The sequence below is a fragment of the Talpa europaea genome (genome assembly GCF_964194135.1).
Source record: "Talpa europaea genome assembly, chromosome: 5".
Lineage (NCBI taxonomy): Eukaryota > Metazoa > Chordata > Mammalia > Eulipotyphla > Talpidae > Talpa > Talpa europaea.
In genome coordinates, this window is record NC_140071.1 from 137,087,600 (window position 1) to 137,103,627 (window position 16,028).

General features: G+C 49.2%; 1 protein-coding gene across 1 annotated transcript in view; it reads left to right on the forward strand.

Annotated features, from left to right (window-relative positions):
• Window positions 1–16,028, forward strand: part of TAPT1 (transmembrane anterior posterior transformation 1) — a gene marked incomplete at both ends in the record, with an annotated part of 43,414 nt that overhangs the window by 3,133 nt on the left and 24,253 nt on the right. Inside the window, 1 exon segment of the mRNA XM_084233137.1 lies at window positions 5,682–5,812. Coding sequence (XP_084089263.1) covers window positions 5,682–5,812 — 131 coding nt within the window.

The window sequence follows — 16,028 nt, forward strand, 5'->3', positions numbered from 1 at the left end:
GAAGTATTTAAATTGGCTTTAGTAACCATGGGGACTTCACAGTGGAAGACTTGGGATAACATAAATATAACACCTACTGTTGCGGATGAGATAACGCAGGTGTCGGGGCCTGTGCAGGGTAAGGTCTTGCTGACAAAACCCAAGAGCCTAGCGCAGGGGCTGGGCCAGACAGAGCCTTGTTTCTGACCGTGACCTGCCATGGAGACTGTTTTCTCCTCTTTTTTAATGGTAGCGCTTCACCTCTGGAACTGGAACTTGTCATCCATCTCCTGTGCTTCTCTTCTCTGCTCCACCCAAATGCAGACCCGGTGCTTTTCCACCACGAAGGAATAAGCAGAGGCAGAAATACTGAAACCCCAGAAACCCACTGCTCTTCATTTTAGCCATTCTCACACAAGATTCTGAGTGAGGCGAAGGTTTTGACTGTTCCATATGTCCTAGTTTTTGCGGTATTACAATTTGTTAAGTTCAATTTACAGATGTCATATTTTTATTTAAGTGTGTGCTCTTTTAATCAGCCCACATCCACAGGGTTACAGTTACCCCGTCCCCAGCTTGTCCTGATGGAGGAATAAATGCTGTGGTTCGGAAATTATGCTCTAGAGTACAGTGATTTCCCATTTACAGAGGAAAATAAGGATAACTGTAAAACTGACTGGGAAACTTGGAGTGAGCATGATCCTGATACGGATAAAGTCAAATTAGTTTCTTCTTTTCTGGCAGACTGTTGCCCTGCTCTTAAACTTCTAGATCACTTTACTTAACTAGTTCATACAAACTAAACAAAATGAAAAGTTAGTCATTTTGGTCTTAGACCAGCTCAATATCTTAACTTTTTAAAATGTGTAACTTCACCTAGTTTACCCTCCAGAATTCAACCCTCGCAGCTTGTTTGCAGCTCAGTTTAGGGGAGGTTCGTGTAAGAGGGCTTTGGGAAGAGGGTGGCAGTGACTGTCAGATTAATGACACTGTGTTTCCACTTTCAGCCCTTAACTTTGTAACCTTGTGACTTGGAAAAAGGCATTACTCTTTTTATTCTTGCTTTCCGTCTAGAAATTTATGAAAATCCGCCGATACTCTGCTTCCTTAAATGAGACCATTTATGAACAGCTTGAGAGTCTTAAAACCTTGTATGGTGCCTTCACTGCATTTGATTTGAAGGCAGAATGACTGTTGTATTGATTCCTGGTTAGCCATGTCCAGGGGCACTTCTATATTTGTGTAATAAACTTAAGTCCTATTTTTTAGTGTAGCCTTAGGAACATAATTTTACATTATTTAAGACTGGAGATCTGCATGTTTCATAATGTTTTCCTAACTGTTAACAGATATTACTTCCCACTTTTTTTAATGGTTAATGGTCAGTGCTATTTTAAGAAAGATATATTTAGACTTATTACTTAGCTTATAAATATACTTACGGTTACTCATTACTTTTAATTAATACTTTTAAATCCTGTATTCTTATTTCTAGAACAAGCTCTCAAAAAAACAAACATATTTCTTTTAGGAATAAGGAAGACGCCTGTAATGTACTATACTTTTTCTGAATTTGAGATATTGGATCACAGAGCAAGTGTGTGTTAGGGCTGAAGATTGATGAAAAGTACCCTGCAGGAATTGAGTTGGCTATATGATTGGCATAATTTTCCTTCTATTAAATATTCACAGTTGTTGAAACTTGATTCTCAAATGTAGAAGCACTTGTTTATAACCAGTGAAGTACTTTTTTAAAAAGATTTTTACTAAATGATGTTCCCTCTTAGAACTGGACATATGAAATAAAAATGATTGACATCTAATAAGTTAAGAAAGCAAACATTTGGATTTTTTTTATGGAAAATGATTTCTTTTAAAAAAAAGTCAAGACAGATATTTGGGATAACCAATGAGATTGCTTTTGCTAGGGAGGAATGAAGTGGCTCCACAGCCCTGGGGAAGTTCAGGTGCACTTGGCTGACACATCCTCCCAGAGGGTGCCCAGGGCAGGTGAGAGAACAATGCCCTTCCCAGCTGATTAGCCCGGGCCTGCGCCCAGCATCTGGGGCCAGACTGCTCAGGTGAGGCTGTAGAAGTCAAGCGAACACCCACCGAGGAGAGGAGAGGAGAGGAGTACTGGAGCACAGCAGCCCGCAGAGCAGGCAAAGCCCCATCCTTCCGTGTGGCAGGGTCCTGGAGAGGTGGGCGCCACCCAGGCACAGCCGCTGACGAGAGGCTCAGGGGCACGGGCTGTGGGGGTCTAGGGCTCTTTCTGCCTGGTCTGAGGTGCGCCAGGGCCCCGCTGACTTCTCTGCTGTGGCTGTCACACAGAGGGGACGGTGGCCACAGGACCGGGCGGCGAGCACGCTGGCCTTGGCATTCACAGATGGAGCTTCCGTTCCCAAGGGGCCCCTTAGCTCTTCAGTGACCTGGGACAAGCCTCTAACCTCTGCATTTATTAGCAAAATGTGGACTCCACTCCCGACTCTTCTAGAGCTCAGCATTGTCCTGAGAATTCTGTGATGTGGCCAGCGTGTGCAAGGCCGTGTCAAACTCAGTGCCATGGAGTGGGAGGGTTCCAGTCCCATAAGCAGGGCCAGGTCTCCAGAGTGGGGCGAGGGAGGTAAGAGGAAACTTGCGAAATATTTCGCCCTTGAAGCTTGGTTCTTTTGTTAGTGCTGCTTTAATGTGTCTTTAAAAACCTGTGTGATCGCTGCCCTCATGTCTGGCGCGCACTCCATACATGGCACCTGATCTCAGACTCACAGGGGGTTTTTAGTATAGAACTTCGTTCAGAAGATGTGACTTAGGTTACAGAGTTTGTTAAATACCCTCATCATGTTACCTTTTATCCCTGAAACCAGAATTGCAGTAGTAACATCAGTCGGCATTTGGTAACCACCAAACCAGGACTGGTTAATGCTACAGGCTTTTGAAATTATTAGTGAGTCTCAAACATGGGGTGATGCTTCTGCGTTTCTGTGCAGATCCCCTGTCCCCCAACCGTGTCACTTGGCAGACAAGCCCTCAGCCTCACGCTTCTGTCACCTTGCACTCTAGGCCGTGAGCAGGGCCTGGACTACTCTGTGTCAGAGCTGGTACCAAGCCCCTCTCCACTGGCCATCTCTCTTCTCCTGCAGCACAGTCAGACGCTGCTGTCGTCAGGAAAGACCCCGTCATGCCGGCCTAGCTAGCTCAGCCTTCTGATTTAATTTGCTTTTTTAAGTGGGAAATTGTGTGATGTCCTGTTTTTGTCTCCTACACGTGTCGCCATGCCAGTGCTGCCCGGCCCCACTGTCCCCTGGTCGTGCACGAGGAAGGGGGCTCCTTCCCTCTGCCCTGGCCCCGGGCAGCTCTGGCTCAGGCTTGGCCTCTCTGGCATCGTCTTCACTGCCTCGGCCACGTGGGATTTGGGTTTCTGTCTTGTTTTCTCTGCTGTGCTCTTGTCTGGTCCCCGTGTCCTTTAAGCAGGCATGGCTTCAGCATTGGTCCTCTCCGTGTCTGAGGAGGCGCAGGAGGAGGAGAGACTCAGTCAGGGAAAGGCCTGTGGCGTGTCCGGGAGCCCAGGCTGGGGGGCGCCGTGGCCGGTTGGGAAGGCTGGGCTCTGCCCGCCGGGACGTGCGCGGTGCACCAGCACTCACGGAGGGGAATCCTTAGCCACAGGGCGGTGTAAACCTGTCGATGTGTTGGCAGGAAATGAAAAGTAGTGTGAGCGGAGAATGGTGCCCCGAGAGCTGGGGGGGGGGGGCAGGTGAGGCGCACGGCGGATGGGGTCTGGGTCAGCTCTGCTGAGCAGGCGGGCCCTCACCTGCCCTGGTGGGAAGAGGGCCTGGGCAGAGAAGGGGCAGGAGGAGGGAGGCAGCAGCCTGGGGAGAGACGACGGGCAAACGAGGGTGAGACAGAAGAGGGAGAAGAGGGAGAAGGTGGCAAACCTTGCTGAGGAAGAGGCGGTAGCACTAGAGGTGGGAGGGAGAGCGGGGTGTCAGATTGTCCTCCAGCTTCTGGTGTCCAGCTGCCTCCCTGGCTGTGCCCAGTTGGGGGGGGAGGTGAGTGAGGATGGGTGGGCTTAGTGGAGAAGACACTGAAGTCGCTGCGGCAGGTTAGCGGGGTCTCTGGGGCCCCAGGTGGAGTTGCCTGGAGGCAGTTGGAAATACAGGCCAGGCTCAGCGGGCAGACCTGAAGAGCCTGTGACTCTGGGGTTTGGATTGTGGGTCTCACCTCTGACCCGCCTCCCATGGCCAGTGACTCACGTGTCATCAGCAGAGGTTGGAGGGAGCGCCGACTTAGTGGGGGGGCAGGCAAGAATGGGGGACTCCAGGTCAGGTGCGGCGCAGGACTGTGGTGAGTGACCGCCCTCCAGGCTCATGAGCCAGAGTTCACTGGTGCAGGCAAAACATCTAAAAGCAGATTCTTCTGCTTTCTGTATGTCCTGTTGCCTCTCAGTTTTTACAGGAAGAAAATGCTATGCCAGATGCCAGCTGATCAGAACATCCTTTTCTTTCTCACGCGAGACCGAACTGAATACGATGGTGGATCGTCACTAGTTTGGGCTGCTCTTGTCTGCAGCTCAGAGGGGCTCTTTTCCTCCTCTTCAGACAGCAGCTCTCGCCGCTGGGTCCAGGCTGCCCACGACGTCCCGAGAGAGTCCCCAGCCAAAAACTTTGCTCTCTGTGCATCGGGTTATCCTCTGCCGGTACCTGCGCTAGCGCTGACGTCTGCGCTCGTGGCTTCGGCTGCAAACGCGCTGAGAGCCTCACGGCGCTCGACATGTGGCAGGAGTTGCTGTCCTCCTGGGTTCAGTGCCCAGATGGCTCTCATGGTCTCCCTGCCTCCAAACAGCGTGTGAACCTGGCATGAAAGTGTGTGTGTGTGTGTGTGTGTAATTTTTTGGTGTATTGTTACCTTTGAATATGGAAGTGAGCTGCTAGACCCGAAGCAGGGAAGGTCACTGGGAGGAGGCAGGTGGAGGAGCGCCGGGGGTGCTGGGCTTCGGGTACAGGTGTCACGTGACAGGACCAGGTCAGCCAGGGCGGCCACAGCTCCCCACCAGGTCTGCAGAGAGAGGCTTCAGCCTCCTCTGGCCTGAGGTGACCCAATGACTGTAGGTAAACAGAGGGGTGGGCAAACGGACAGATGAGGGGAAGGGGCTTTTCCAGAATTGGCTGATTTCTGCCTTGTGTAGCTTATCATGCTCATCATCCTGCTGGTGAGCCAGCCCCCAGGAAATGGCATCGTGCACACACTCGCACAGAGTCTGCGACGCTGCATCGCGCGGAACCCATGTCGTTCGCCCAGGATGGTCTGGGGCTTAAGCCAAGCCCATGAGGTGACCTGGCTCCCTTTCCATTCCGCGTGTGCAGTGCCCATTGTACGCACTCTTGGTATTTGCTCTCTTCACCTCCTGTCATCTCTCCAACCGTCCAGGTCCTAGGTCACCGTTGAGGCCAGGGCAGGCTCTCCAAAGCGCCGTGTGACTGCTCTGGCCCAGTCCGAGTCCCTGCTGCGCCCCTGGCATGGCAGCTACGTGCCACCACCTTCTTGGGGTCTTGGCTGGTGACTCGTGTGTAGTTTCTTCAGTTCTGGGCACGGAATCAGAGTCCTTGGTTTTATTCTCATTGTAAAGCTGCGTGACCTGTGGCCCCAGCCCCCGGTGAGTTCCTGCTAAACACTGTTGTCTTTGTTTTGTGTCCTCTTTCCCGTAGAGCTCTCGCTGCTGAGGTTCCTCAGCGCTGAACTAACCCGAGGGTACTTCCTCGAGCACAATGAGGCCAAGTACACAGAAAGAAGAGAGCGCGTGTACACTTGTATGCGAATACCCAGGGAATTGGAAAAGGTACCATTTTTTTTCTTTTTTCCAGACATCATTTTAAAAGTAATGTCAACATGTTCATCATACCTACTCCCTCCCCCTCGCCCCCCCGCCAAGATGGGGACAGCTTGAGTCGAGTTTTGCTGGAAATGATGTGATCACAGGTAATTAAATATATTGGGAAGTAGGAATTCCCTATATAGGGAGAGTATTTTTTAAATTTTAAATTGTGTTTTTAGTGTCCACTCCAGTGATTCTTGATTTTGCTTCTTACTATACACGCCAGATTTCCCATTGTGCCCCAGCCAGCTAGCTTTTTCTGAGGAATGAATCTCCACTTCTGTGCTTCCTTAGGTCTTTCTGGTTTTTTCCCCAGTTGACGTGATAAGTTACTTAATTTTAGTCCTTTTTAATGTTTTCATTCCTCAGAAAGGCCTCATATTAAAAACAAAAATGGCAGTCTCTTTAAAGAGAAAGGGAATTCATTTCACCTTCATCACAGAAGGCAGCACGGCCCGGGGCGAGCCTAGTGACTGCAGCACCAGCTCTACATGCCACTCCCTCCCTTGCTGTCTCAGGCCCACGCCAGTCAGATAGCATTGCTTGGGCTACCGGTGAGTCTGAGCCATTCCAGATTTCTTCTATCGGGACATGTCATACTTTTGTAGTAGCATAAAACTGGGAATATTCTGATCCCTTTCTTAGAATCCATACTCTCTGTGACTGGGGTGGGAAGAGCTTGCTGGGTGGCGGGCAGTGAGCAGAGAGGGCCCGCTGGCTTGCTGACGTGTTTATTCCTGATAGTTCTTCTGTTTGGTAGAAGGAGGAATCAGCTACGGAGGAAAGGGCAGTGCGAGGAAGGTGGCTTCACCTGGTCTTCGGGCATGTCCCATGCTGAAGCTTAGGAAGTTCTGTGCCAGGTGGGGCTTTGGAGAGCTGGAGCCAGCAGGAGCAGACGGGCAGTGAAGTCGTCAGCTTTGGTCGGGGTGGTAAAATGTGCTTAGTGACTGCTGCTCTTCCAGGAGCCCTGGGGCTCCGTGGGGGAGCCGGCTTTCTGGGGCTCTCCTTCCCAGCCCAGTGATACCTTCCTGTTGTATCTGTGTATATTCAAGATTGGGGAGTTACAGTCTCTTTGAGTTGCAAAAATAATTAAACCAATTGTCATGTCTTTCTTCACATATTTTAAACTTGCTTTTCAGAGATGACTGCTTTTCCTCCCATCAGTTACAATGGGGGGTCATCCCCTGCCAAGCAATTCTAGTACACCGGCTCCTTGTCCTACAAGTCAGCTCAGTCCTGACACTGCCCGAGAATGGCATCTGAGTCCACAGGATACAGGGTCATCCTGCAAGGCTGCCACACACCCGCTCAGATGCCAGTCACAGACCCAGGATGTCACCTGGGCTCCTGGCCCGCCGGCTATAAACTCGAGGTTCCAATGACCCCATCATTCCAAAGGTTTTTTTCAGCGCTCAGTTCCAAAAAAGACCTGGTTATCTGCCCAGGCGCATGGAGGGGAGCAAGGACGGGGCCACATCTAGCCTCCATGTTGGGCCTCAGCCTCCATCAGCAAGGGCCTCCCACCTGAGCAGCCCTGGGTTCCTATGCTTGTGTCCTCTGGGGAGAACATGGGGATCCACCTGCAGCCCACAGCCATGCACTGGACATAGCAGGGGCTGCTCCTCGGTGGGGTGTCTCCTAGCCTGAAGCACTGAGCCCCAACCCGCCCCCCTCACTATCCCTGGTCAGGGCCGGCTCAGTGCCCAGCACTTCTCTTCGTCATTTTTTAATTTTTAATATTTATTTATTTTGTAGAACCAGGGTGTAGTTCTTTATTAGCTACGTTGCAATAACAAGCACACTTCTGGGTGGAGATCTCACCAGAACGTGAATGCCTCTCACATTGTTGATGTGAGTATTGAATTGTCTTTTGGGGAAGTGCCCACAGGTTCGGGAGACGCAAGTGTGGGTGGTGTTTTCAAACAGGCTCCATTATGGTTCTTTTTAATTTTTTTTTTTTTTTTAAGCACAGAATGGAGGAACAGGGAAAGTGTCAGGGTGCAGGCCTCAGGGCAAAGGCCTCATCTGTATGTCTGTGGCTGTGTAGCAGCAGAAACGGTGGGCTAACACTGCTCCTGCACAGTTGTAAGAATTCCCTGATCCTCTTTCTCAAAACAGGGGCTTTGGGCGTTGGGCCTTTTTAGGAAATTTGATGTAGGCTCCTAGAACAACACTTCAGAAGCCTTATAGTTAAAAATACACAAAAGGATGTCATATTTTTCACTAGAGAGCCGTGTCTTCTTAACATCTAAGTGCAAGTTGGAGGAAGACCGAGGGAGGCAGCTGAGTGAAGGCCCCTCTGTCCCAGCATGACTGGCTCAGGGACCAGCTAGCGCTGCTCTGACTCTGCCGAGGCCCGTGTCTTAGATGTGTAGATTTTCTCGTGTAAGAGATGGGAAGCTCTCTAGACAGTCATCTTAATATGCTATTTTTTTAGTGGTTTCCTTTCTGTTTACATTTTCTATTCTAGCGTGTAACAAACACTTTGCCCATTTTTTTTCTTTTTTAAAAGTAAATGCTATGATATTTTCACCTAACCTTTTCAGGAAGAGAAACTTGATAATTAAAGAGCACTTTGCTTCTACAAGGGTTGCAAATACTATAAAACATGAAATTAATGTTTGTATTTAAAGTGAAAAGAAAGGTCACCTCACTATCTTACTGAATGAACTTTTTACTAATGTAAAAAAAAAAAAAAAATGCCAGAATTGTTGTTAGTGGATAAACACAGTATTCTTGACATTTAATAAGGGGATTTGCTTACATCCTTAAAATAATAGTATTTCTAATTATGAGTACTTTCACTCTCTCATTCTAAAGTAAGAGTGTAAAATCTTGTTGACATTGGAGGAACATTCTTTCCTACTGCTAATCTCTGCACCTGCTACCCCACCTGGGTCCTCTTCTTAGATCTACTCCTAACTGCTTATCTGGCCCACTTTGGGGCCACATTGTTCTCCCCCAAGTAGCCCAGGAGGCTGTGCTGCTGGCTGCACTTTTGAAGCCGAGGCCAATGGGAGGTGCTGAGGGAAGGAGCTGAAGCCTCTGCTATCTGGCGCCATGCTGTGTGTGCGCAGGAGCCGCCCTTCTGCCCCAGGCCTGGGTTTCTTGGTCCTGTTAATTACAATGTCAGCCCAGTATCAGTGTTTTAAGATCTTTTACTGTTGTTCACTTCAGCAAACTCAGAATGCTCTGCTCTTGAGAGCAAGAGGAATGCCTCAGGTTCCTGTCCCCAGGGTGCATCCCAGCGGCCTCTCTGTGAGGCTGTGACTGTACTAGGTGGCAGACGAGGAGGGGCCCATTCTCCCGCTTTGGTCCCCATTAGGCTGTCAGTCATCTTGCTGCTGTGCTGAACCTTTCTAACCCTGCCAGCCCTGGGTCCTCTGGCTCTCCGCCTCCTTCCATGGCTGACCACAGCCAGGAAGGGCCTCCAGGGGAAACCTGCTTTCTTCCCTCTTTGCTGCCAGCCTGGTTGCCTTGTGAGTAAAGATGCTCTCTTTGAGGACATAACTGATGGCCGTAGAGATAAGCGCTCTATCACCTAGATATTTTCTGCGAAACCCTCTATAGTCTGACCTGGGGGCAATGAAGTCCGAGTTAGGACAGGGGAGGCGAGGAGGCAATTTCCTTGAGAGGAGGTTCAGGTAAGAGTGTGTGCACTGCCCTGTATGGCTTCTCCATTCAGCCAGTTACATCTCACCTCTGGCATCTATTTTTGTGTTGATAATAAAACAAATATCATTTATCAAATAAGGATTAGGTGCTAGACTTTGTTCTGAGCAGTTAAAAATAGCGTGAATCCCTTAGCAGCTGCAAGAGATTATGTTAAAATTCCATTTCCTCCGTCCATGTGGGTGCCAGCCTCATACTTACGACGACCAGACATTTCCCCTCCAGCCTGTGTTTTGGTGGAGACTCGTATGTACGTTCTGCATTTTGACGCCATGGGGGCATTTTGCAACATGCATGTGCAAAAGTGTCCTTTTGGAGTTCATGGCCTTATTTTTCCCCAAAATTCAGGAAATAGTAAAGAGATGCTCACCGTAGTATTTCCTAAAATTTCCTAATGTGTTTAAATGCTAATTCAAGGCAATACAAGTTACCTGCTCAGCTCAATTAACAGTTATCTCTGTCCTTGAGGTCTTACTTTGTTCTGGGCACTGTCACAGTGTAGCAGCACAGTGACCAACATAACGCCCACTGTTAGCCTAGCTGGGCAGAGAAAATACATTAAGTGAATATAGCAGAAGAGACAAGGTGATGTGCCATTAAAGTATAAGTAAAGCACTACCGAGGTGTTTCAGAGAAGGGGACGTTTCCTTACCAAATGGGAATTGCGAAAGCAATGGCAAGATATTGAGAAAAAGAGACAGGTTTTGTGGTATGCCCCTTAGGGTGTCCGTTCCTGTGAGCCTGCACCTGCACACATGCCTGGGCCCCGGGGTGCTGGCGCCGTGCAGAGGTGGGCCACTGTCAGGTGCACACAGTGCAAGGACAGACACGCATGCCCGTCGGGTGGGCTGTCCAGTTACCGTGGGCAGTCAGGGTGAGGACTGGAGACCAGGCTTTGGGAGGAAGCGATTAAAATGTATTTCTTTCTTTCTTTCTTTTTTTTGTGGGACCCTCGCCGGTGGCCGGGGAACGAACCGGCGCTGCAGAGGCCGTGGGCAGCCTCACAGCCCAGCGCTCAACCGCTGCGCCACCAGGGGAGGCCCTAAAATGTATTTCTTAGGGATACTTTCAGCTGTCTGTAGCAGGAACCTGCCAGTGTGTTCACCAGGTCAGATTTTTGTTCATTTGTGTGGTTTTTGAACAAAGATAGTGGAAGGAGGGCTCCGTCCAGCAACTTGGGAGCCAGCATGGACTCGGGTGTCTTCATCTTTCCCTACTGTCCTTGGCAGGTTGGCTTTTGGCTTTTTTGCTTGTTACCGTTACCTCTTAACAGAAAGATGACAGCTGCAACTCCAGGCAGAGCATCTGCAATCAGACAGAAGAGGGCATGGGCACTGCCACCTTTCCAGGTGTCCACTTCACAGTCAGAGTTTTCCAGCTATCCCAGCATGCTTCATTCTGCTGATGTCGTCCTAGCCAGGCCAGGTCGCACAGCATCCCCCGCTGCATGGGAGAATGAAACTGAGGGTTACGCTTTCCCAGCTCGGGGAAGACACTTGGCAAGTGGTAGCTGAGTGAGCCACCCCTAGAACTGGGCCTCTGACAGATCAGCACCGCAGTGTTCACCATGGATTGGAAATGGGAGAAGCAGGATCTCAAGGTCTTTTTGTGTGTGTAGTCTTTGTACAGATTAAATTTTCAGTTGACTTAATTGTCTCCTGAACTCAGTCCTTAGGGTGAATACATGTCAGATGTAGGTCATGGTGGTCACGAAGCCCTTGATCAAAACTCTCGTTCATTCCATCTGTTGATGTGACCTTGCCTATTGAGAAAGTAGACCTACACTAAAAATGTTTATGATTTAACTGTAATTCTGTGCTTTTTGGTAGTCTTTCATTATTACCATGCTTTATACAATGCAGTTATTTAAATCTTTTTTTTTTAATTGATGCTCACTCATAAGTGGAATTAAGTTGAGTTGTCATAAGAATCTAACAAATGGTTGTAAGGTTTAGGTTTGCCATGTTGAAGGCATGATGTAAGCGTTACTGATGGTATAGGAGGTGGTTATTTTTAGGTCTTGACTACTGTTACTGGAGGGGAGAAAGGCTACTGTCTCACAGGGAAATTATTTGGGGTGAGGATTCAGCAACCGTAAGTTCTCGGCTCAGGTCTGCAAGTAACTGCCAAGTGGCGCTTCCTTAGAAGGCTGGACCAGGTTATCAGGCTGGACCAGTGTGTGACCCCGTGAATGAGTTTATCTACAGCAACAGAGGTTTGGGGTGAGAGCAGAAAGGGCTATTTTATGTATATCACGAGGGAGGAGGTAACATTTAGAAATAATTCAGAGTTCCTTTCAAAATAATGCGCTTAATGAGACTGTAATATAAAGCCTTTTTGTTGATTCTCAGAGTGAGATATGTGTTAAGAAAATGTGGTCAGAGCCACAATTTGACCTTTATGTCAGCAAAATAGCCCTGGGGTCTCACCACGGACAAGAGGCTGTCACCCGGGCCCTTGTCATGCCAACTTGCTGACCTCTCACCGCGCTCTTCATTTCATGAGAACATGTTTGGGGGGGGTCATCCCTCAGATTCTCTCATGATGTAGCTCTTGTTCATCATACCCTGACTCAGAAATCATACTAGGCAGCTGGTGGCAAGCAGGAAAGCAGTGGGGAGCCCTTGATCCCGGCATCTCCACCACCCTCCCATTCCTGCAAGTCATGTGACACTCACTCCCACATTTGCTCTGCAGCATCCTCCCTTCTGACTCTGGGCACCGGACCGCATGGTAGCAGCGGCAGTGGTGCCCTTCAGCCACAGGGCCGGCGTGATGGGGAGCCACGCAGGCCCCCAGGGCCTCCATGCCCAGTGTGGGTCCCGCTCCCTGTGGTCCGTGGGACCCACTGTCCAGGGCAGCTGGCCAAAGACCCCAGGCCTGCGTCCCAGTCACTGGTGTATTAAAAAATCCTGGCGAACCTGGACTGGAGGGCTGTCCTTTGGAGTCGGCAGCTTACTCTGTCACGCTGGATTTTGGAGACAGTCTTGAGCTGCTGTGTTTCTCTGTGCTTGTCACGCAGGCCTTAGTATCCTCCCTGTCTTCTCTGCTTACTCGCAGCCTACTGCAGTGCCACTGATCACGCCCCCAGAAAATAGATTTGAACCTTAAAGGTATGTCACGATGGCCCTGCAGTGGCTGCTCCCCTCTGCTTCGTGACTCTCAGGCGCATGGAGCCTTCGGGGAGCAGCCAGCCCTGAGCACTGTTCCCACCACGCAGCAGGCCTCCCCAGCGCATGCATCCCTTCAGAACACTAAGTTATGGTCCCCGTCTCAAGGGTTGTTGTGAGGATTAAATATGTTAACAGTTATATTCAGTTGCTTCGAATATAACAACCTCAAAGTGGATTAGAAGAAAGAGAAGCAACAAAATCTCCAGACCTGCCCGTGTGCATAGTCTTCCTCACATGAAAACCTTCACTGAGTGATTGATTCACCTCAAGGAAATGTGTCTATCTCGATAAGTACATGTCAGCTGCAGGTTGTGGTTATGATCCAGCCTCTATCACGTGTCTGTTTTCCTGGTTACATATGTGAATGTCACCTGGCCCGTCAACATTGCCAGGCTCCTGGTGATGGGCCTGTGTGCTGTCTTCTAGAAGGCAGACCTCCTGGGGGTACAAACATTTGAATCCACATGAATAAAAATCACTATTATAGAGGTGAACTTGAATCTGTTGTAATTGCTTTCAAAATCGGGTGTTTGTAAACTTAGTAATAACAACTCATTCTCCTAATAATTAATCTCTGCAAGTAGGATTATTGAGAACTTCCAGAACAATGGAGAACTCAGTGGTTACTGAGGACAGTGTCTGTCCCTCTTGTGATGATGACATTTGCCACATAGCCCCCCGCTTGCCTTGCACCTGTGCCTGCCCTGCCCTTGGTCTGGGATCCTGCTCCTCTACCCTAGGCCTGGCAGGACCCGGTGCCCATCTTGTCCCCTCTGCAGGAGAGCTTTGCTGATTCCTCTCCTGCCTCCGCTGGGTGTGTTCTCTCCTACACACCCATACACACACACACACACGGTCACTCCACATACCTGCTCTCCTCACCAGTGCCCTCATGGGGCATGGCTTTTCAACCAGGACTTGGTCTGTCCAGTTCACTAGACTGTGGATTCCCTGGGAAAGGTCCCTTTTCTAATGTCCTAATGCACCCCTAGCCCCATCGGTATAGAACTGAGCGCCATCACCTTCACACCAGCGTAGATCCCTGCTTGCTGGAGATTCCCAACCAGCACAGCAGTCTCGCTGCCCTCCACTCGGGGGAGCTCCTGGTTCTGCAGGCTCTCGGGCAGCCGCATAGCCATGTAGTCGGAGCCAGTCTCCAAGCATGTCATGCCTCCCTCTTAGCTGTAGATGATGTTGCTATTACTATTTTAAGATTTCAAATGTCCTTAAAGGAAGGCCCAGAAGTTTTGTTAAAAGGTCAGGAATTCATTGAGGCCAGCATTCTTTCTAAAGGAGAAATAGAAAGTGTCAACTTACATTTCATGGAGTAAAAGTTAATTTGTGACACTTCTCCTTTGGGTTTTGGGTGTGGATGTGAGTATGAATCTCAAGGTAAAGTGTGTTCTGAGGGGGGTGGGTATCAGAGATGGAATCTTCTTTGGACTCTAAGCTCCTTTGCATGACCTTTAAAACAGTGAATGTGTTTTATTCAGTTGTCAGTCTCTGCCCCATTAGGGCTGTACAATAAATATTTGATTAAAAGAGTGAAGGAAGATCAAACCAAAGGATGTGCCTGCCCTGGAAAGTTTTCTTTTTTCTTTTTTTTTTTTTAAATAAGGCAAGTTACTTAAGACCTAGGAGTTATCACATAAAACTACATGTGGCATTTGTCTTCTATCCCTGGGAAGAGGCAGGTCCGCCACAGAATGGAGGTACCCAGTGCAGTGTGCGACTCTCCCGGGGCAGCTTCACTGTGCTTTGGTCCTTCAACATACTTTGATTTCTGTTTTTGTTTATATCAAAACAAAGAGATGATATAGGCACTAAAAGGCCTTCCCTAGGGAAGGTGAGATACGTGTACAGTGAGATACCAAGTTCACCCAGAGGCAAAGGAGCCTCAGGGTGAGGAGAGGAGACACAGTAGCTGAGATGTTGGCTGGGAGCGCAGGTCTTCACCCCTGACTTACAGGAGCATTTTCATATCATGTTTGATTAAAAGAAATTCTTTTTACTTAATGAGGCTGTCCGCAGCCTCTGCAGCACAATTTTGATCCCCAACTGGCCAGGGAGCTACCCACATGGCGCAGCAGACCTCTCCTGTCTCACCCACTGCTCCCCTCAGCAGTGTATTTCAGTTGATCTGCCTGTTCTGCTCCCCACTCTGTCTCCGGTGAATCCCCCCTGCATCTCTGGCCTGTACCCCAGCTCTTGTATGCATAAATAAATAAATCTTTTAAAAAAATAAAAAAGAAAAAAAAAGAAATTTTATTTACTTGGAAATATCAAGTGGCATTGACAGGGCATGTCACTTTCAGGGCAAATTTTCAGAGAGTCCTAGGGCAGCTTGAATACCTCATGGTTATTTTGTTCAAGTAAAAATCATGTGATAATCACCTAGTGTTTCAAGCTGCCGTACACATTCACGGGAGGTGGTGTGGTAGTGCACGTCATTCTCATTAATAATGTACCCGCAAATCTTTGCATTCTTAACATATTTCCAGAGCCAGCAATAAATCTAAATAGGTGAGCTTTTTCTGCCTTTTCGTAAGTTTGATTCACTAAATACCTATTATTTCTGCGTTTTGTCGGCTAGGCAGGTTGGCAAAAGACAAGTGAGCAGAAAGAAAGTTATATGTGCGCCCTCTGCCCCGGCAAAGTGAGACCTTTCTGCTCACACACTTCAAAGAATTTGTGGGGTTTGGGGTCTGACTGACCCAGCTCCTCTGCTCTGACCACAGCCTGCGGCTCCCAGGGCCGTGGCACCCTTGGGTGTCAAGCAGGGATGATAATCACTCCCTCCCAGAGGGGGGCTTAGGTAGGCAACACTCAACAGCTCCCTGAGCCAGCTGGCGCTGCTCCCCTTGGGGCCTAGGCTTGCCCACACCCCTCCCCTCCCCCCCCCGCCCCCGCCCCCGGGTTCATTCCCTCTTTAAGGACAAGCATCTCAGGATCACCTCCTTAACTTTTTAGGAAATTTTCTTATTTTATCTGTAAAGAATTTGAAAGAACACTGCTTCAGGGGAAGGTGTCACATCACAGGAGCTTCTCCCCATTTCCAAATCCTGAAAGGTATTTCGATCACTTTTCTTCTGTTACATGTTCTCACAGACCTGAGAGCTTTCTTTCCGCCTGACTGAATTTCCTTCCATGGTTGGACCTGAGATCTGTCGTGCTGACCGCTCCAGGCGCTGTCACTGGGCGATATCTGTGGCCCCTCCGCGCTGCCGTCAGGCACAGGAGGCCCCTTCTTGCTGCAGCCTGGGCCTGGTCCTTCTGCAGATTCCCAGGGCCCCACCCTCCCTCTGTGAAATTTAGTCCTAAGCTTTTAATGTGTA